Here is a 23,742-nt window from a genome sequence, read left to right as displayed (position 1 = left end):
TTTCAGCAATTTCATTATTGCTATTCTTTTTTCCCCAAAAACTGGAAAGTCATATAACCTCAAGTTTACCGCTTTAACACATTCATTTTTTTCACAATTTTTGCATTGTGTTAATATACGCTTAACGTAAAATTTACCATCTTAACTGTTTTTAGTGTACACTTTAGTGGTATTAGGTACATTCATATTGTGCGACCATCACCACTATCCATCTCCATAACTCTTTTATCTTTGCAAAACTGAGTCTCTATATCCATTAAACAATAACTCTTCATTCCCCCTCCCCCAGCCCCTGGCAACCATCATTCTACTTTCTGTCGCTATGATTTTGACTCTTCTAAGTACCTCATATAGGTGGAATCATACAGTGTCTTTTGTGAGTGGCTTATTTCAGTTAGTATAATGTTCTCAAGTTTCATCCATGTTGTAACATATGAGTATATCATAATTTCCTTCTTTTTATGGCTGAATAATATTCCACTGTGTGTGTGTGTGTGTGTGTGTGTGTGTGTGCGCGCGCGCGCGCGCATGCAGATGAGCACACACATGCAAACACCATATTTTGCTTATCAACTCATCCATTGATGGACAGTTGGATTGCTTCCATGTTTTAGCAGTATCATTTATTTTTACATATTCTACAAATACACATAGTTGACTATATGTTATACCCCCATTTTTCATTCTCCTTTTTTATTTGATTTCTCATACTTATTTTTACATTTCTAAATAATCTTTGTAATCATAATGCCTGCGTCACATTCCATTGTGTTTCTGATTTATAAGTTATGATTACTCCCCTGATGTTGTTTTACGCTCTTTCTGATGTTTTGCAATTATGGATAACATAATAACCTCATATTGAATTTCTAGTTTGAAAGATTATTCAATATTGAAATGCCGTACTAGGGAGATTGAAAGTTTTTTGTGGCGGCCAGTTAGCTCAATTGGTTAGAACGCGGTGCTCTTAACAACAAAGTTGCCAGTTCTGTCCCCACATGGGCCACTGTGAGCTGCGCCCTCCTCAACTCGATTGAAAGAACTATTTGACTTGGAGCTGATAAGTCCTGGAAAAACACACTTAAAATAAATAAAAGTTAAAAAAAATTATTTAAAAACTTTAAAAATAAAAGTTTTTTCATTTCCTTTTATTTTTATAAAAGAAAGGTTTTTTTCATTAATTGACTTAGAAATGCCATTTTGGTTGTACCCCAGTCTCAAAATGTTCTTATATGTTAATAGCTTCTATAGTCAGAAACTCTTCCAGGGTGGAAAACAATTAGGCACCCCTGAGTTTCAAGCCACAAATTTACAGGTAGATTTTTCAAATACCGTGTATAGATTGGGACCTGCTAATAATGAAATTTGGGATAGTATTAATAGTTTACTGTGCTCATAGAAAGAGCATAGAAGGCTTGTGTCAGAAAATTTCACTACTTTTTTTTTCCATATTATTTGGGGGGGGGGGCAACCATAGATACAAAAGGTAAACACAACGTGTATACACAGTTTAAAGAGCAGTAATACAATAAACACCTGTGTACCCAGTTTAAGAAAGAATATGACTAATGTCTGCAGTCCCCTGTGAGACTCCCCAGTTACACCCCCCTTCCTTCCTCTGCCAGAGCAAACAAATGATGTTTCATGTTAATTATTCCCTTTTTCTATTACAATAGTTTTACCATATATGCATGTAGCCCTAAAGAGTCTATATTTATATTTTGTTAATTTGGAACTTTATAAAAGCATCTTCTATGTATTCTTTTGTGACTTGCTTTTTTTTATTAATGTTCTATTTTTGAGAGTTAGCCATATTCATATGTGAAGATGTTCACTGTTAAATAGAATTCTATTATAGATATATCACAACGTATCTATTCTGTTGCCAATTGTTGTAATTTATTGTTATTATAAACAATGCCTTTGTGAATATTCTTGGACTTGTCACCTAGGTATATATAGAATTTCTTAGATATATCTAGAATTTCTTGGTTGTGGAGCATGTGCATAATTACCTTGACTAGGCTGTGCTGAATTGTTTTCCCAGGTGCTTGTACCATTTTACTCTAACCAGTAATGTGAGTTCCCATACCTCTTTGTGCTCACCATTAATTGATATTGTCAGGCTTTTCAGTTTTTGCCAGTTTAGTATGTAAGTAATGGTATCTCATTATGGTTTTAATTTGTGTGTTATTCTGAAATATTTGTTCTTGCTGTGTGTGCCAGGCTCTGTTCTTTTCTCTGGAGATACAGCACTGAACAAAATGGATAAAGATCCAGGCCTTAATGGGGCCCTACATTTTAGTGTTCATGTGTTGGGGGAGAGGAGAGAAAAGGAGTTAGTAAACAAATAGGTAAAATAATCAGGTGGTGATTAAAAGCATTGGAAACAAAAAGATAAAGCCTGCAGGGAATAGAAGGTTCTGGGGTGGGAGCTGGTAGCAATTTAAATAGGATAGTCAGGGAGGCCTTCACTGAGACAGTGACATACACATAAAGACCTAACGGAAAGGACAGTGCATACTACTAAATATCCTGGGAAAGATGAGAGTAGGCACAAGGCCAAATCACAAAGGGTTTTGTAGACCTCTGGATGAACTTGAGCTTTCACCCTAAATGAAATGGTAAATGGAAGTGATAATACCTGACTTAAGATTTCAAAGGGTTGCTCAGGCATTTTTCTAATTACTAATAAGGAAGAACATTTCTTCATGTTTCTTGATCTGTGAAATGCCTATTGTCTTTTCACCATTTTTATGTAGTGTTCTTTGTTTTATTGATTCATAGGAGTTCTTCATATATTGTGTGCTGGTCTTTTATGTCATATGTTGTGCAGATTATCTTCTCCTAGTTTGTGATTTGTCTTTTCTCTTTATAGTGTCCTTTGAAGAACAAAAATAATATAGTCAAATTTATTAAACTTGTCCCTTCACTCTTATGTACTTCTGTTTCACATAATTAGATTAATTATAATCCTTGGATTAAAACACTATCATCTTTAGTCTAGCATGGCCTTCTTTTATTTTTAATAATAAGTGAACCACAACAAAAGCTAGAACTGTGTAATAACTTACCTTTATCCATTTGATCTCCCCTTCTTCTCCATGCCTGAGATAACCATTATCCAGATTTCAGTATTCATTTTATTTTCCATTGTATATATTTTTATCTCATTTATAAGTATTTCTAAAAAATGTGGGTTCATAAAAAGGAATGAAGTAGTGATATTTGCTACAAAGTGAATGAGCCTTGAAATTATTATGTGAAGTGAAAGAGCCAAGCACAAAGACCACATATTTTATATGAAATATCCAGAGCAGGGAAATCTATAGAGACAGGAAGTAGGTTGGTGGTGGTACAGGAGGGAGGGTGTTTCAGAGTATCCTGTTGGGGAGAGAGATGGGATTTCTTTTTTGAGAAGATGAAAATGTTCTAAAATAGACTGGTGATGCTTATACATATCTGAATGTACTAAAAAACATTTAATTGTATACTTTAAATGGATGAATTGTATTATGTGAACTGTATCTCCTTAAAGCTGTTAACTTTGTTTACGTGGGGGTGGTAAGGCTTTGTTTTAGCTATTTTTAAATCTTTCAGGACTGATTTTTTTTTTCACTCGACATTACATTGTTGAGATTAATCCATATTTTGTGTAGCTGTAGCTCATTTATTTGACTGCTACATACCACAATTTATATATCCATTCTCCTGTTGGTTACACATTTGGGTTGTTCGTAGGTGTTTACTATGGTGAATCATGCTGTTACGAATATTTCTGTACATCACCTCATATGTGTTTCAATTTTTCTGGGTATTTATCAAGGACTAGTCATAGGGTATGTGAATATTCACCTTTGTAAGATGAAATACTAAATTGTATTCCAACATTATGGTGGTATTAGTTTACATTCCCACCAGCAATGTTTGATTTGCATTTCTCTTCTCACTAATGAGATTGAACATCTCTTCAGATATTTATTAGCCATATATGTGTCTTCCTCAGTGAAATACGCATACTAGATGTCTTTTGGCCATTTTTCTATTATATTGTTTGTGCTTTTTTTGCTGACATTTAGGAGTTCTTTATCTTTGATACTAGTCCTTTGTTTTTTATAGGATGGCAAATATTTTCTATACGTAACTCGACCTTCTTACACACACTTTATTGGAGGTGTTGTCTAATGAAAAATATTCTTGATTTTAATATTGTCAAATAATCTTTTATAATTAGTGCTTTCTGTGTTTTATGTAAAAAATTCTTTTCTGTATAGATGAGACTGATGTTCACTTTTATTTTCTGCTGAAGGTAGAACAGTGTAAGGTTTTTGACATTTAAGTCCTTGATCCATCAGCAGTCTTATTCTTATTGAATAACCTGTCCTTTCCCCCAGTAATCTTGACATGTCACCTCTATGTTGTATCAAATTTTCAAAACTGTGTGGATCTGTTGCTCTCTGTTTTATTGGTTAGTCTTCCTATTCCCAGACCAGTACGGCACTTCTTAGAACTGGATGAAGAGCACTGATGACCCCACACACACACACACCTACCTCTACTCTAGGCTGGTTGGTATGAGGGCTTTGTGAAGAAAATAACCAACAACAACAAAAAGCCATTTGAAAGGGCTTTGGGGAGAGCCAGTTTTCAGTTAGAGCGAGGAGATGAAGAAAATGTTCAGAGTTATAGTAATTGAGTTTTTACTGATGATGTATTGTGAATTCCAGAGAATTTAGTGGTAGAGAGTTAGAGGGGGAGGGAGGTGGTGGCAGAAGAGTAGATATACAGTTAATTTCAGAGGATTAGAACATGAGAGATTGGGGGGACCTGATGATTAGGGGCTTTTTGTGGTGACCAAAATGAAAAGGGATTAAAGGCACAAAGAGATTATTCCTGATATATTCCAGGAAGATTTTGGTGGTGAAGCTGTGGGTGTTAAGGATTAGGGATAAAAGGATATCTGCTGGTGCCAAGGATGTACATCAGCCAGTTCCCCTGGGGAGGGACAAATTTACTGTGGGCTCACAAGCTTTCCCTTTGACTCCTGTGACAGAGTTACAAGTGAGGAAGCCAGCATAACTAAAAACACACTACATTAATCCTAGGGCCCGGGGCCCCCTTTTGGACCCTGTCAGGGAAGGGTTAGCCTTACTCCACAGTGCGGCTGTCTTTTGTCCCGAGCTTTTAAAATGCTTTACTGTTCTGAGTTTCACTGTGATGTATCTAAGTCATTTTTTGCTTGCTGCTTTAATGTTGCTTAGAATTAATTGGATACCCAGAATCCTAAGGATTAGTGTCTTTCATTAGTTCTGAAAACTTCTCAGCCATTTTCTCTTAAAATGCTGCCTTTTCCTCATCTTCTCTGTTTTCTCCTTCTGGAAATCCTATTTGATATGTGTGGTACCTTCCCATTCTCCATCTGATAGCTCATATTTTTCATACCTTTGAATCTATGCAGCACGCTGTGTCATTTCTTCAGTTCTGTCTTTCAGCTCATTAATTTTTTCTTCTATAGTCTGCTGTTAACTTGGCCATTGACTTTGCAATTTCAGTTACGTTTTTTATTTCAGGAAGTTTTTTCCCCCAAATCTCTCTCATACTGTTCATAATCTTATCTTTTAATTTCCTCTTTTGTTTTCTTAAATGTACTGATTTTGTATTCTGTATCCAGTAGTTCCAAAATCTGTAATCTTTACAGGTCTGACTTGTAATATTTTGTTTCTGCTTATGCTGGTTCATATTGATTTTTTTTTAATTTATTTTTTTTATATTAGTTTCAGGTGTACAGAACAAAATAATGATTAGACATTTACACCCCTCACAAAGTCATAATCCCCCCAATCTACTACCTCTATGACATCATATATAGCTATTACAATTCCATTGACTATACTCCCTATGCTGTACTTTACATCCTGTGACCATATATGGATATAGATAGATAGGTAGATAGATAGGTAGGTAGGTAGGTAGGTAGGTAGGTAGGTAGGTAGGTAGATAGATAGATAGATGATAGATAGATATTGAATTTTGATTGTGATCTCATTGTTTTTGAATTGTTCTTTACGTATGGTAATTCTGACACCTTGGTTAAAAGTGCCTCTTTTAGAGAGAATTTGGCAGGTACCTGATGGCATTTTCAATCCAAGACCAGTTGAAACCAAATTTTTGGATTAGAGTTTTTGGGGCCATACAGGTAGTATGAATTCTAGCCACAAACCCATGGATTTGTGCATTTGTGGTTAGAAATTCCCTGGGGGAAAAATGTATTTTTATTTCCCTTGGTCTGCCCGTAGCCAAAGCCCAAACAAGAATGTATTACTTATGGTTGTCAGAGGTGGAGCAGCACCCACTGAAGGCACCGTTAAAGGATCCTGGCTTCATGATGGTGGTCTCTGATGGGACTTCCCGTCACAATCAGGCTCCGAACATTGTCTCCTGCCTCCTTGGCTAGCAGTCCATTAAAACCCAAGATCCACACTCCACCATAGTGAATTAGTGTATGTCCCCAAAGAGAACTCTCTGTTTCTGAGCTAGTTTAACATTTTAATTTGAGCTTTCTTGTGACCGGACTCCAAAAACTTCCCTGTTTTCTTACATCTTAGCCATCCATTTAAAAGTTTTAATCTATTTTCTACCTTGTCTATAAACATTGTGTGTAAAAAAATAACAGTAGAACAAGTAGTTCTTCAGTCCTCTTTGCCATAAATTAAATAGCAGAATGGCTTCACTAGACTTGGCTAGAATTTTCGTTGTTAGTATTAGGACAGCTTGATATTATGTACATTGTGATCACAAACTACTTGAAAGACAAAGAAAACATACAAATGAAGTACAGATAAACATAGGGAACAATAGTCCCTAATGAGGCCCGAATGCCTTGTATTTAAGTCAGCTTTTTAAGAATATTTTATTCTAAAAAGCAGGGATAGCTTGGTTAACAGTAAACTGAATACAGTAAGTCCTTATTTAATGGCTTTGACAGGTTCTGCGACTTTAAGTGAACTAACGCATATCATGAAACCAGTTTTACCATAGGCTAATTGATATAATTCAACAAAATTATGTTGAATGAAATGTTGTTATTTGAGGACCTGCTGTGTGTTTGCAAATGGAAGATATTTTAAGGGAGAATAAAAGGAAATTAAGAAGAGGTTAGCATATGATAAATCAAATTCAAGACAAATGTAAAACAGTTCCTACCCATTGAAATAGCTTTTAGACAATCACCAACAACAAAAAGCATTAACATTTATTCATTCAGCACATACTCTCGGGGTATCTTCTATAGATAACTCATTGAATGTTTTAGAAGATACAGAATTAAATGCTATATGAGAAGCAGCTATCAATCTAAGTAGCTCGCCTATATACCCTCACAATCTTATTATTTTTAATTGTAGCTGTCTGTTTCCATGTAGTAGATATAACAGTATTCTAATAGTATTAAGTGTATTCAAAGAGCATTTGTTGGCTCTAACTGATTAGTAAGTTTTGCAGTTTCCTATTGTTCCCAAGTCTAGTTGCGATTTTACCTTTTAATTTCATGCATTGTTGCTCCCTGTCTATGATGTTAGGAACAGATTTGACTCACTTATCCTTTCATTTTCTCTTTCATTCAACATTTATTATGTGTGTGCTATATACCAGGTCCTCCACTAGCAACTAGGATTACGTTTGTGGGGGGGGAGGGGCAGGGGGACAAGCTGTGGCCTCTACCCTCATGGAGCTTGCAACGTAGTAAGGGAGATAGCCATTAATAATAATAATTTTTAAAAATCACAAAGAAATATAAAGTTCCAACTGTGCTAAATGGTAAAGTAAAAGAATATAGTACTGTACTATTGTGAACAAGTTGTTGTGAACAAGTTTTGACCCAAGTTAAGAACAAATCTTCATCTTTCTCATTACAAAGATTGATAATTTGGCTTTTCCAATATGTTTTAAGGATATCCTGTATACATAATCACTTGATTACTATGGAGAAAAACATACCACTGGTAAAAATCTCCATTGCTCATATGGATGAAATAGCCCCGTGACCTCTGTTAATTATATAAGTAAATGTATCCTTTCCTCTCTTCCCACACCATTGGGGATAACTGGCCAGTGTGAAGGGGTACCTGTAAGGGCAGTGTTCTTTGGGGCATGCTTGGTGATTTTCCTCTAAAAACCCTTTACCCAGAGTAAATTCCAAGTTGGGAGTTTGGGTGGTAATGGTCAGTTGCATTTCAAAAGCAACTTTTGGAATTGAGTGTTACACAGTGGTATGACTTAAACATACCACCATAAATAAAGATTGAGCCATAAGTGTTCATAAAGATTCTAAATGGACCCTAAGTCCTCATTTAAATAAAAAGTGCCAGTTTCAGCCTATATCAGAAATCTTAAAATACGCATTTTATTTTTATAAACAAAACCAATTATAGTACCTAGTTGAGTTATTTTAAGTTATTCCTGTCCTACCCCTTGAAGACTTCAAATATTTCAGATGAGCATGGTCAGGAGGAATGTATAGTCTTGTTTTAGTAGATTTTGAAAGGATATTTTAAAGTATTTTTCTGTGTATGTTAACTGCCAAAATAATTCTGAATGGATTGCACTTAAATTATTATTGACATAATTGAGTCATCTGTGTTCATGGTTGGCTTTGAAAGAGTTTTTTACCCTCATTTGTAGGATTGTTGATGTTATTTTTAACTAATCTGGCAGTCCTTGACTATACATTTAGATTTTTTAAAACAAATTTGTACAAAACTAAAAACAGTTATAATGAACTTGTTTTTCAGTCACAGAGTGGCTGCTCTCAAATGAGGCTAAAACTGTCTGAAGAATGTTCTTGTGCGTATGCCAAGAGGCTTCTGGGATGGGCATATTTTTAAGAACTTAGAACATAAACAACTGTGATCTGTGGCAAGAGATTTAAATGACCTCATAATGACAACGAGAACAAAGCATTTTTAAGTTATCGTGGTGGTGTGTTAATTCATTGCAATGTGTTTGTCATTCTACTATTTTGGTGTATTAAGTGAGAGCCAGGCAAAAAATTACAGACTGTATTTAACTGAAGATACTATTTCTTTATTGTTGTAAACAGACTAAATGCCAGAAAAATATAAAATATTTCCTGGGAATAAATATTTCATGGATTATTCTAGAGTTATAGGTCCTTTAAAAAAAAAAGAAAAAAAAAAAAAGAAAACCACATGAATCACTTTGGAATAAAGGCCATTTATTTAGATCTTAAGTTTTGATTCATTTTCTGTTGGAGAGAATATGTTCCAAACATGAAAGATCAAACAGTTGGCTTGAAATAAGAATCCCTCCTTTAAGACACATCAGTTAAGTGTTTATTAAGTACTGCGTCTTGCACTATGCTAAATATTATGGAATACGAAAGAAGGTGACTTTAGTTGCCTTTGGTCTAGTTGGAGGAAAAGGCATACTCAGATGAAACTTCTAAAGTGGAAAAGTTATTATATAATCAAATACCAAAAACAAAAACCAAAAAAACCCCACATCATTTATGTAATATAAATAATGAAATAGCCTTTTTTCCCCAGGAAATGTCTTCTAATCATTGTCTAGAACAGTGGTTCTCAGCTAGGGGTGATATTACCCCTCCCCCCCAGGGGACATTTGGTAATATCTGGAGACACTTTTTATTTTCATGACTGAAGCTACTGGCATCTAGTGGATAGGCCAGAGATACAGCTAAACACCCTACAATGCACAGGCTAATGATCCTTCACAACAAAGAATTTATTTGGTCCAAAATGACAGTAATGCTATAATGAGAAACCTTGATGTAGAAACTACAAATGTCAATGTTAGTCACTTTTGAAGTAGTGGGAGATGGACTCCTCTGTCTTCCCCTAGACCTCTACAGCCCTTGTAAATGTTTTTTGCCTGACGCTCTTAGATCCTTACGTAGAGATGAGCATTGGGTATCCATAAACTCCCTGAATGTTATGTTCAAGTTTCTCCATTACATTGTTTCAGGGAGAGATTCCATAGCTTTTATTAAATTCTCAAGGTATTCATGTTCCCAAAAGAGGTAAAGACCCACTCACATGTGGAGTAGATGCTCATACAGATTGAGACATACCAAACCAATGTTCAAGTCACCTAAAAGAGACAAATACAAACAACCTTGCTTAGCATCATGCTGAGCTAGAAGTAGAGTTTAAGTTTCAAGGAATGAAGTTACAGTCATGTGCTGCATACAATATTTGGGCTAGTGAGGGACTGCAAAGGTGGTCCCATAATATTGTAATGGAGCTGAAAAATTTTTATCGCCTAGTGACATAGCTATTGTAACATCATAATGTAAAGTATTACTCGTGTTTGTGGTGATGTTGGAGTAAAGCAACCTGCACTGCCAGTGGTAAAAAAACTATAGCACATACAATTATGTACAGTATGTAAAACTTGATAATAATAGTAATAAATGACTGTGTTACTGGTTTGTGTATTTACTATACTATTTATCATTATTTAGAGTGTACTCTTTCTACTTATAAAAAAACTTTGCTATAAAATAATATGCCATGGTACACAGGCCGCAGCCTCATACAACTTGTGTTTACTACGTCTCGTCACTGCATCATTCTCTCTTGCTTGATTTATCATAGCTTTGTTCATCATAGCCCCTGATTGTACAAAATGTACTAATATTGCCAATAAGAGGATTGACCTGGAAGTGAAATTAAAAGTGATTAAGGACTACAAATGTAGAAAATCACTGGTGGTTATTGCTTGCTAGTTAGGCATGTCCCGTTCCACCATGGTTACGATCTTGTAGAATAAGAATGAAGTGACAGAAGCTGTAAAAGTATCTGCTTCATTGAAGGCAGTGAGACTAACAAAATTTGAGAAGGGCCTATATCAGACATGGAGAAACTTTTGTGACCTGGATTGAAGACCAGACAGAGAAGCATATCCCTCAGCACCTGACGATCACAACCAAAGCAAAAAGTTTGTTATGTTGAAAGAAAGACTGGACCCAACAAAGATGTTGAAATTACTGAGAACTGTGGGTGGTTTAATTACATACCGTGAGGGAGAGTGGTAAGTCTTTAATGCTAATGTGAAAGCAGCTAAAGAATTTTTGGAAACTCTAGGTAAGCTTATTATGGAAGAAAATTACTTGTTGGAGCAAATAATGCAATATGGATGAAACCTCCCTAGTCTGGAAATGGATGCCTGATAGGACTTTCATCCATAAGGAGGTCAAGTCAATACCAGGTTTCAGGGGTTTTCATTTTTAAGGACAGGATAGTAGTCTTGCTTGGAGGCAATGTTGTAGGCTACAAATTGAAACCCTTTGTGATCTGGCACAATGAGAACCTCAGGGCCTTTAAGCATATCAGTAAGCACACATTGCCAGGGTATTGCAGGAGCAATAAGAAGTCATTGGTGACCCAGCTCCTCTTCTAAGATGCCCTCCTGAATTGCTGTGTCAACGAAATGGGGACGTACTACTTGGAGAATAATATACCTTTTAAGATTTTGCTTATTGTTGGTAATGCTCCCAGACATCTTTCTTTTACAGGTGATTTTCATCTCAATATTAAAGTAATTGTTTCTCCTTCCAAACACCTCCACTTTGATCCAACCAGTGGATCAAGGAGTTGTAGCATCTTTTAAAAATTTTTTTTAAAGGCTTTATTCCTAGTCCTTTTTTAATTTTTTACAGGACTTTATTGGGGAACAGTGTGTACTTCCAGGACTTTTTTCCAAGTCAAGCTGTCCTTTCAATCTTAGTTGTGGAGGGTGCCATTCAGCTTCAAGTTGTCCTTTCAGTCTTAGTTGTGGAGGGTGCCGTTCAGCTTCAAGTAGTTGTCCTTTCAGTCTTAGTTGTGGAGTGCACAGCTCAGCTCCAGGTCCAGTTGCTGTTGCTAGTTGCAGGGGGCACAGCCCACCATCCCTTGCGGGAGTTGAACCGGCAACCTTGTGGTTGAGAGGACACGCTCCAACCAACTGAGCCATCTGGGAGCTCAGTGGCATCTCAGCTCAAGGTGCCGTGTTCAATTTTAGTTGCAGGGGGCACTGCCCACCATCCCTTGCGGGACTCGAGAAATTGAACTGGCAACCTTGTGGTTGAGAGCCCGCACTCCAACCAACTGAGCCATCTGGGAGGCAGCTCAGCTCAAGGTGCCGTGTTCAATCTTAGTTGCAGGGGCGGAGCCCACCATCCCTTGCGGGACTCGAGGAATTGAACTGGCAACCTTGTGGTTGAGAGCCCACTGGCCCATGTGGGAATCAAACCGGCAGCCTTCGGAGTTAGGAGCATGGATCTCTAACCGCCTGAGCCACCGGGCCAGCCCAATCTAGCATCTTTTAAGGCCGGCAACCTGAGAAAGACCTTTGGTACAACTGAGGAAGATACTGAGAAGATACTGATGTAATTCTGGAAGAATTACAGCACCTATAACTGCATCAAGAAACTTGCTTGGGGGGTCAGCAAGATGGCTCAGTTGGTCAGAGTGCGAGCTTTTAACAACAAGGTTGCCGGTTGAATTCCCGCATGGGATGGTGGGTTGCACCCCCTGCAATCAAGACTGAAAACGGCGACTGTACTTGGAGCTGAGCTGCGCCCTCCACAACTAGATTGAAGGACGACTTTACTTGGAGCTGATGTGTCCTGGAAAAACACACTGTTCCGCAATATTTCCCAATTAAAAAAAAAAGTCTTGCTTGTGCTTTGGGTCATGTCACCAAAGAGTGTCTGAATGGCATCTGGAAGAAGACACTCGAGGTTTGTTCATGACTTCAGAGGATTTGCCAAGGATGAGGAGGTTGCAAAAATCAACAAGGCTGTGGTTCAGATGGCAAACAATTTGAACTTGGGTGTGGTTAGGATCACATTGAGGGGCCCCTAGAGGTGGTTCCTAAGGAATTGACTAATGAGTTGTTGGAACCGGAACAGGATCACATAGCTGAAGAAGAGAGAGTTAAGAGAAAAGGAAACTGCACGAGAAGTAAAAAAAAGAAGTCCCCAAGAAAATTCACAATGAAGGATTTAGCAGAAGCGTTGCAGACCTCAACAAGCTCCTTAAAACATTTGAAAACATGGTTTTCATTAATAGAAAAGAATGTTCATGGTACAGTATCTTCTTATAAGTAAATCTATGATGAAAGAAGAAAGACCAAGCAAACCACATATTTCTGAAAAGAGTGACACCCCCTGAAGCAGAGCCTCAGGCAGGACTTTGGGAGGTATTTCAGAAGTATCCATTGTTATCGTAGGAGATGATAGTTTCATGCCTGTTATTCCTCTGAAGACCTTCCAGTGGGACAAGATGTGCAGGTGGAAGACAGTGATACAGATGCTCCTGACCCTGTGTAGGCCATGGCTAATGTGTGTGTGTGTGGGGGGCTTAGTTTTTAGCAAAACTTAAAAAGTGTGGGGGGAGGGAATTTCTTTAAGAAAAAAACTTATAGAATAAGGATATGAAGAAATAAAATATTTTTTGTACAGCTGTACAATGTGTATTTTAAGCTAAGTATTACTACAAAAGAGTCAAAATAGGAAATATTTAAGTTTATAAAGTAAAAATGTTACAGTAAGCTAAGGTTAATTTATTAGAAAAAAATTATTTTTATAAATTTAGTGTAGCCTAAGTGTGAAGTGTTTTTAAAATCTACAATAGTGTACAGTAATGTCCTAGGCCTTCACATCACTGACCACTCACTCATTGATACACCCACGGCAACTTCCAGTCCTGTAAGCTCATAGTAAATGCCCTATGTAAGTGTACCATTTTTTATCTTTTATGTCATATTTTTATTGCACTATATCTGTGTTTAGATACACAAACATTTACCATTGTGTTACAGTTGCCTATATACAGTATTCAGTACAGTAACTGCTATACAGATTTTTAGCCCAGGAGCAATAGACTATAGCATATAGCTGAGGTGTGTAGTATCTATCAATAGGTTTGTGTAAGTGCATCTTTGATGTTCACACAATGAAGAAATCGCCTAACAATGAATTTCTCAGAAGGTTTCCCCATCATTATGTGATGCATGACTATAATAGAATACATTTTGTTTAAAAAATAAATCTCTAAATATATTACTTAATTTAATATTTTAGAGTAATAAAATATTTGTTAATGTATTTGGAAATTATAGTAGAATACCTTAAAGATTATTTAGGCATCATATCTAATAATATAATACGATACATTTAGAATTTGAGACTGGACTGATTATTTGCTGACCCTTAGGCACAATATGTAAATTATTTTATTTTGTTTTTTGAAATCAACTTATTTAGTCATGATTTGCTGCTTTCTCCCAAATGGAGATCCCAGTTTATATTTCCTAGGAGCTATGTATCTGTTGGTTCAGTCAGAGATCTGGACATGGTTTTATACAGTTTACATTTCTCTTGAAAACTGTTTAGTAAGTGAATTGTATGTTTCTTACAAGAAACATTTTTGAATTGAGAGTTGTGTTTCTGATTTGGCATCCAATAAATCAGAGATCCTACCAGCAGTATGTTATAAAAAACAAATCTATATAACCTTGAGTATACATATAATGTAATATTCCTCTAAGTCATAGAAATTTGGAGATTAAGTCTTGGCTTAAAAGCTGAGGCAGGGATCTGAGAGATCATCATTATAGTTATTTCATGCTGTTCTTTGGGGCTCAAGACCCAAAGGACTACTTTGAGTTGTTTTATATATTTGAACTTCTACCAAATATGTTTTTTGAGGGGAAAAGTGGTGTATGTGGCATGGGGTAGTTGCATGCTTCTGATCTAGACCAACCTTATTTTGCAGGTGACAACCTGAGCACCAAAGCTTTAGATTTTATTCATGAGCTATATATTTCCTTATTCTAGGTCAAACCAGCATTTTAGATGTAGCTGGTAATAACATATAGGGTAACCAGGAGTTAGATTCCATCTGTGTGGCTTTCTAGCTGCATGTTCTTAGGCAAATTGCTGAACGTTCTCAATCTCAGTATACTCATCAGAAAAAAAAGGAATTATTATAGCCTTACAATTGTTCTCACTTTCTTAGAATTTAGAATATATCTGGGAAGATGATCTCGATTAACCATATCAGCATTCTGAATCATTCCATTAATTTTTTTTAAAAGATTTTTATTGAAAAATAGAGCTAACATACATTATATCAGTTTCAGGTGTACACCATACTTACTCAACATTTATATACCTGAAGAAGTGATCACCATTATAAGTCCAGCAAACATCTGACACTGTACCGTGCTATCACAGTATTAGTGACTATATTCCCTATGCTGTACGTTACATTCCTATGACTTACTTGTTTTATACCTGGAAATTTCGACCTCTTATTGTCCTTCACCTTTCCCCCTCCTTTTTTAATTTTTCAGTCAGTTGGACATTCAATATTATTTTATATTAATTTCAGGTATACAGTATAGTGGTTAGACATTTGACTAGTCTAGTACTCCCCTGGCACTATACATAGTTATTACCATATTATTGACTATATTCCTTACACTATACCTTATGTCCCTGTGACTGCTTTGTAACTACCAATTTGTACTTCTTAATCCCTTCTCCTTTATCACCCAACTTCTCAACCACCCTCCCATGGTAACCATCAATATGTTCTCTGTATCTCTGACTTTGTTTCTGTTTTGTTTGTTTATTTTGTTCTTTAAATTCTACATATAGGCTAAATCACATTGAATCTGTTTTTCTTTGTCTGACGTACTCCACTCAGCACAATACCCTCCAGGCCCAGCCATGCTACCGCAAATGGCAGGAACCCCTTCCTTTCCATACCTGAGCAATATTCCATTTTATACAGAAGGTGCCAAAAAAATGTATACACATTTTAGGAAAGGTAAAAAACTGTATTAAAATTGTAGTACTCAATATAATACCAATAACAAAAGATGAATACAAGTCATGTGTATACATTTTTTTGGCACCACCGGTATATGTACCACATTCTCTTTACCCGTTCATCCATTGACGGACACCTAGGCTGCCTCCACATCTTGGCTATTGTAAATTTTTTTCCATCCCTTTACTTTCAGTCTGTGTGTGTCTTTGATCTTAAGGAGTCCCTTGTGGCAGCATATGTAAGGGTTTTGTTTTCTTATCCATTTAGTTTTTGATTGGAGCATTTAATCTATTTACATTGAAAGTAATTGTTGATGGATATGTAGTTATTGCCATTTTATTATTTTCTTTCTTTTTTTGTGTGTGTCTTAAAGAAGTCCTTCTAAAATTCCTTGTAATACTGGTTTGGTGGTGATGAACTCCTTTAGCTCTTTCTTGTCTGGGAAGCTCTTTATATGGCTTTTGATTCTGATATCTTTGCTGGGTAGAGTAATCTTGGTTGTAGGTCCTTGCGTTTCATCACTTTGAATATTTCCTGCCAGTCCCTTCTGGCCTGCAAAGTTTCTGTGGAGAAATCAGCTGACAATCTTATGGGAGCTCCCTTGTAATTAACTAGTTGCCTTTCTTTTACTGCTTTTAGGATTCTCTGTTTGTCTTTAACTATTGCCATTTTAATTATAATGTGTCTTGGTGTGGGCCTGTTTGGGTTCATCTTGTGAATGTTGATATGCTTGATGTTGTCTCTGAGGTCTCTTAAACTATCCTCATTTTTAAAATTCTTTTTTCTTTTTGCAGTTCTGATTGGGTGTTTTCTGCTACCTTATCTTCCAAATCACTGGTTCAATCCTCTGCTTCATCTAGTCTGCTGGTGATTCCTTGTAGTGCACTGTTCATTTCAGTTAATGTATTCTTCACTTCTAACTGATTCTTCTTACGGTTTCTGTGTCCTTTTTTTATGTTTGCTATCTCTTTGTTGCAGTTCTTAGTAAGTTCTTTGAGCATCCTTTTATAACCAATGTTTTGAACTCTGACTCTGGTAGGTTGCTTGCCTTCATTTTGTTTAGTTCTTTTTCTAGAATTTTCTCCTGTTCTTTCATTTGTGATGTATTTCTTTGTTTCCTCATTTTGGCTGCCTTGTTGTGTTTGTTGCAATGTATTAGGTAGATCAGCTATGTCTCCCAGTCTTGCTGGGTGGCCTTATGTAGTAGGTACTTTGTGGGGTCCAGTGGCAGTCTCCCTGGTCACCTGCACTGGGTGCTCCAGGAGTATCCCTTTTATGGGTTGTGTGTGCCCTCCTGCTATAGTTGAGCCTTGATTGCTATTGGCATATCAGTGACTGGGCTTGACCCTCAGACTGACTGACTGTGGAGTTTGGCCTTGTCCACAGCTTGCAAACTGCTGTGTGAGGGACCTACCCCACGGAGTGGTATTTGCCCCAGTGGGCTCTGGTGCCTGTTGAGACCACCCTTTGTGCCACTTGTGGGGCTAACTGGGTGGTGCTCTGCTGTGATCTGAAGCCAACCTCCCAGTATATTGGTTCTGGGGCCTCTTGGGAGGGGCTGTGATTCAGGCCCAGGTCAGCCACTGCCTGTGACTGGCTGGAGACTACCTGGTAGGAGCTACAAAGCAATCCACAGGTGATTGCTGCCTGTGCTAAACCTGGAGGCATATGGGAGAGACCACACTGTGAACTGAGGACAGCTGCTATCAGTACCAGGTCTGGGTAGCTCCGCACAAAGCCAGGACACCCCAAGGCCTGCTGCCAGTTGCTGGCATCCGTAAGGTTCAGCCAATGATAAAGCCTCCTGTGATACAGAGTTAGGTACGGCAGGGTGTGGAGTGAGGGGAGCTCACCAAATCAATTCAGATTCAGATTTGGCCATGGGCGTGAGGGGAAGGCTCAACACAGGAAAGATGGCATCCGCCTACTGGCTGCATGGCAAGAGGACCCCACACGGGGAAAATGGCAACTGTCCCTCCAGTCCTCACTCTATGGCCACACAATTCAGTCTTTCCCTGTTTGTTCCAACGGCCCCCAAGTCACTGTCCCTCCACCTGAGCCCAGGGTGAGTGCCTGCAAGTGAGTGAATCTGTGCGCAGGCTCTTTAAGAGGACATCTGGGTTTCCTGCAGCCTTCTGTCTCACCAAGATGGTCGGAATCCCTACTGTTTTTCACAATCAGATGTTGTGGTCTCCTTTTCTCGGAATCAGTACTCCAGGCTGGGGATCCTGGTGTGAGGCTGGGAGCCCTCACTCCTTTGGGGAGAACTTCTGTGGCCAAGACACCCCCCGCCCCTGATTTTCAACTACCACAGGAAGTTTGGGTCCGACACGTTTCATGTGTCTGCCCCTCCTACCAGTCTTGACGTCGTTTCTTCTTTATATCCTTAGTTATAAAACTTCAGTTCAGCTAGACTCCAAATGGTTCTCCAGTTTGATTGTTCTATAATTTAGTTGTAATTTTGATGTGTTCACTTGATGAGGCAAGCACAGCATTTATCTATTCCACCATCTTGGATCTGTAATTATTGTTTTTTTAAATGGACTTTGTGTTATCTAAATATGGAAGCCACCTCCTCCCCAAATCCAACCATAACATCCAAAAAATACTACAAAATAAACCAGACATTTTTATTATCAAAGGGGACAACTCAGTAGTCACATTTCCTTTACTTTGGCAATAATGAGGGTCTTCATGGTCTGATAGACCAGCCTTGGTGCTTTTTCTTTCACCTTGTCACCCCATTTCAGTTATTACATAAGCCACCTAGAAACATAGTTCAGGAGATGTAGAATACAAGAAACAAAGACCTTTAGAAATGAAGTACAAGAGCAAATAACAGCATTGAAAGAGTTAAACCATACAAAGTGGAATCTGAACTTAGTGGTCCTTTTGATCTCAAAGATGTGACTTTACAGAGTGATTGAAGAGTGATTATGAGAATTCTTTCCTCCTGGGGTATTTCAACAGGGATTGCCTTACTAATCAATTTTTGTTAGTCACCTATAGTTTCCAGGGTGTTTAAGTTTTCACTTGGACAGTCATATCCTGAGATTTTGTTTCAGAACTTGCTTAGAGTCTCAAAACAATTAAGTACAGAAAAATAAAATTTGAGCCTAAATAAAGGATTTTTCTTCAGTGGCTTGATCATATATCAAGTTGCTTGGTTTGTTTATTTTGGTTTGGTTATGGTTATTGTTGTTTGCGATGAGGAAATAGCTTTGATATAAGGTGATCCTACATTATTCTGTGATCTTGGAGTATTACCAAATTCAGTGTTGCATTTTATCTTGTTACTCCAGTAAACATATATAAATTACCTTTTCTGGTAAATTACATTTTTAAGTGAATAAAGATACAACATTTTAAGCTAAACTATTTTTGTGTTTTTTCCTTAGGTCTTAAAGAAAGTGCAGAAGAGATGGTTAAAAAGAAATTGGAAGGAAAGGATAAACTGACCCCTTGGGAACAATTTTTAGAGAAGAAGAAAGAGAAAAAAAGACTGAAAAAGAAACAGAAGGTATCAAGGATAGTTATGACCAAATATTTATTGAACAACAACCATGTATATCAGAATGTGCCAGGTGCTTTCTATACATTTCTATTTCTCAACTCGCATTTTTTTTCTAGTATTATCATATGGATCTTTTAGCATCTTATTGTCATTAAGTTTTTTTATTAAGGATATTTTCTCTATGATTATATGTTATGTATGAAAATCTGATTGGACTCCCATGAATCAAGGATAACATATTTTCCAGAGTTAGAGTCCTTAGTGATAGCAGAGACCACTATGGTTTTTGCCACTGAAAATACTCATCTTGTCACTGAAATGCAGCATTCTGACAGTAAAGTCATTGCCTTAAGATGATATCACTAATCACAGCATTTTACAACTTGAGGAGTCTTAAATGATCATTTCTAGTCCATCCCTGATGTCTTACAGTTGTAGAAAATTAATTGATTTGTCTGAGGACACATAGCTTGTTAATGGCCAAGCTGACACTATGAATCCAGCTTTCTCACGTCAGTGTTCTCTTACTGTACTATATTCTCTCTACTATGTAAGCATGTGCTTTTGGTGCAGCTGTGACTTTCAGCGCTTGTAAAGATAGAGGGCTGCAAAACTGAATGATGCAGTGGGGTGATTTTTGTATTCCTGTTTATAGTCAGTGTTTCTGGAAATAGATAGTAAAATGAGGAAATGGGATAAGAGCCCTGATCCCCATTGGTATGATGCCTCTCATCTTCCCTAGGATGTCCTTTAAATCTAAGTAGGCAGTGAAGTGTTTTTTAAATAGAATAATTCCACAAGTTATTGAGCCATCAGTTTATTGGAAGACTTATAAGTGGGTCTTTATGGGGTTTATAAAATAGCCACTTGTTTCTGACACCTTTAGCAACTATTCTCTTTGATTTTCATTTACTAGTCCCTTTCCCTTCACTAGGCTAAGACTGGACTTGTTTCATCAATAATATTAAAAATGCATTTGTTGAGTGTCCACTTTGTTCTAGATTCAGAGCTCTGTACTGGACTTGCTGATTCCAGCAAATCTCTTCCAACTCCACAGGTTCTCCATATAGAAGAGTTTCAAGAATTTTCTTCAAGTTAAAAATATTTTCCCCTTTTCCTTTCTGTGACTTCAGTTTTGATATCAAGAAATTATTACTGAAGAAATGAATACATGTTTATGTACCATAGTTGGTAAAGCTATAGTTTAGAGCTAAAAAGCAAAGAAATATGTGAATAGATACATAGTTAGATATATAAACATTCCATAATCCTTGTTAGAAACAATTACTGCTGAATCTATTACAATTTGGTGAAAAAAATCTTAGATGTCCCGTTCTTAAAAGGATATTAATATCAAAATGAATATTCTTTAGGGTTTGGTGGTTGTTATTTAGCATGCAGGATTATATTTAGCAATATGCATTCTAAATGTTTTTGTTAAAGTGACTCATGTTTTAGATTCCTGGGGATAAACTCAATCTGGTTAACCTGATCTTAATTTACATGTGTTCTTTTTATTTTATAGACTTGAATTTTTAATTAAACATCCTAATTTAGTAGACAGTTTGTTCAAATTTGAATTGGGAAAATGTAACCAACAGATTTGCTTAAAAATAACCCAAGAGTTTTTCAGGGGTAGATTATAGATAAAACAAGATAATTGTTGAAATTTGGGTCACGAAGACAGGGGGTTCATTATGCTATCCTTACTGCAGGTGTGTGTGTGTATGAAAATTCATATGTATGAATTTTCATAATAAAAAATAACTATCTTTAATTAACCAGCAAATAAATGATTTTAAGTAATAATTTAAAAGATAACCACAAAGTACTACTTCATACTATTGATAGCACTGCTATTTCTCAAGGTGGCTGAGAGAGAAGGCCACTTCTCTGACCACTCAACTATAATAAAAGTATTCTCTTCCTTTGAATATCGGTATCATTTTTATTTTTGTCTCTTTTGGTACTTCCTGTCTTGACTTATTATTACTGATGTATGTGTCTTTATATATCTAACTTCCTTTAATAGATTGTAAAACTTCTAAAGACAGAAACCATGTATCTGATAACTTCCATTTCTCCCAAAAGCCCTGCATAGTTTCCTTCACTTATTAAGTGTTCCATAAATATTTGTTGAATAAACAAAAGAATGACTCAGTTGGGAGTTATATTATAAACTGATCCATTTTATTTATTTATTTATTTATTTATTTATTTATTTATTTATTTTTAAACTTTTTATTTTACATTGGGAAATAGTGTGTTTCTCCAGGGCCCATCAGCTCCAAGTCGTTGTCCCTCAATCTAGTTGTGGAGGGCACAGCTCACTGGTGCATGTGGGAATCGAACCAGCAACCTTGTTCAGAGTTCACGCTCTAACTAACTGAGCCATCTGGTCAACCCTAAATTGATCAATTGTAAAAAGTGGTTTGGGGCAGTTGGATGGCTCAGTTGGTTAGAGCGCGAGCTCTGAACAACAAGGTTGCGGTTCAATTCCCCCATGGGATGGTGGGCTGCACCCCCTGCCACTAAAGATTGAAAACGGCGACTGGACTTGGAGCTGATGGACCCTGGAGAAACACACTGTTCCCCAATAAAATTATTTTTTAAAGGGGTTTTATTTTAGATTAAACTATGTGATTTAAAAGAAGTCATGTATTATTTTCCTTCACATATATATATGAGGTCCTTGTAATAAACTGTATGTATTTTATGTTCAATTTTAAGGCTCTTGGTCTTGAAGAGACCAGTGAAGATGAACTTCCCTCTGATGTTGATTTGAGTGACCCGTACTTTGCTGAAGAAGTTAAAAAAATAGGTAAGCCAGCACACATTTATAATTTTCAATTGGAATCTAAATAAAAAAAGATGACATGGGTAGAAACAATATAAGCTACTCATTCTTTTAAAAATTCCTAGAATTTATATACCTCCCTTATTGCCTTATAAGCAGGTCTGTCTTGTGAGATATAACCATTGATCAGATTAGGAAGGGTCAGCCTGCCCCCTGTGTATACCAGGAATAATTTTAGTATAGGAGGTTTTTGGTAGCATGATTAACAGTTTATGGGGATTCCTTTCCAGGAAATATCCTTATAGACTGATTGACTATAAAAGGCTGAAAAAGGAATAGTCATCTTCTTGTGGCTTTCACTGCTTTTTTATAATACATTCACTCTAGGTCTCTCTTTGCAAAGGCTATAAAGAATTGAAAGGGTGGAAAAATTTGTTTATATGATATTCTTATAAATTTGTTAAAAATTTTACATGGTGGTATAGTGTAAAGCTTTTCTGCTCAAATTTACAAAGACATCTATGTTTCATATTATCCTTTTTGCATTTATCGTGCTTTATTATAGCTAAAAGCCAGCTTCCTCCCCTTTTCCCTTGAATCCCTAAACTATCTGGTATCTGATTTCCAATATCCAAGGAGCCTTGTTTCCATTGCATATGTACCACTCATTCTTTCCTGAATGCTTTCATTCTTACCTTTTTGGTATGTATAAATGTGTGTGGTAAGTTTCAAGCCATACTTGGACCAGTCAGTGCAGAGACCACTGTAAGCATTTTCCATTTGTTCTCATACATTTTGCCTTACCCTGATCTAAATACCACACACATGAGCCCCAAAAGGCTTGCTCTTGGAGCAACTCCAAGCTGGCATTGTAAAGAGAAGGATTTTATGAAGTTTCCCTGCTTCTTGTCCCTCATGACTAGTGGGCCAGAATAGTTCTCAACAGGAAAGTCAAAATTGCTCAAAATTATTTCCTGGTTGTTACAGCCTTTTAGCACTGACATTTTATTGATGAAAAGGAGATCAAGATGAATAAAGTCTATTATAGCATGTGAGATTCTTAGAAATTGGAAAGGGAAATGGAAACTTAACATGTTCTGCTTTTTATCATACCTGAGCGGTCATTTCTAGGAGATGATGGATTTTAGTCTTATTCTTACTCAGGAAACCAAGTTTATTATATGGAGAAATGCAAAGCATTATAGTTTCCTTGTTCTCATTCCAAAGTGCTTCATTTGGCATGTGAAATCTAGTCAGATTGCAGAACTTAGGATAAGATTCAAAGAGTAAGTTAAATGGTTTGATGGCTTGGGGTTGCTTATTTCTTGGAATCAGCACATTTCAATTGTGAATAAGCTCTTTTCTAAAGTTAGTATCAGAAGTTGCAAGGAAAAGTATAGGTAAAATTTGCTTGCTTTCAGTATACTTTTTATATACTTTTGATCTGAATATTGCATAGGAGTTTATATCTGGGCTTAAGTTGTTTTCTTAAAGCAAAAAGAATAACAGAAAGGCTGAGAATTTTTTTTACATAAAACCTAGGACCAAAAAAAATGGTATCTTGCCATATT

The 23,742-nt window shown here is 36.7% G+C and overlaps 1 protein-coding gene across 3 annotated transcripts in view; it reads left to right on the top strand.

Moving 5' to 3' along the window:
* Positions 1–23,742, top strand: part of ESF1 (ESF1 nucleolar pre-rRNA processing protein) — a 68,292-nt gene that overhangs the window by 33,504 nt on the left and 11,046 nt on the right. For all 3 annotated transcript variants that reach the window (XM_019752046.3, XM_019752045.3, XM_074317992.2), the window contains exons 10-11: positions 19,259–19,380; positions 22,105–22,195. In XM_019752046.3, the coding sequence (XP_019607605.3) occupies positions 19,259–19,380; positions 22,105–22,195 (213 nt within the window). The remainder of the gene's footprint in view (positions 1–19,258; positions 19,381–22,104; positions 22,196–23,742) is intronic.

This window comes from Rhinolophus sinicus, chromosome 13 (genome assembly GCF_057876585.1).
Source record: "Rhinolophus sinicus isolate RSI-liver-muscle chromosome 13, RSI-T2T, whole genome shotgun sequence".
NCBI lineage: Eukaryota > Metazoa > Chordata > Mammalia > Chiroptera > Rhinolophidae > Rhinolophus > Rhinolophus sinicus.
This window is presented reverse-complemented; position numbering and strand designations above follow the sequence as displayed.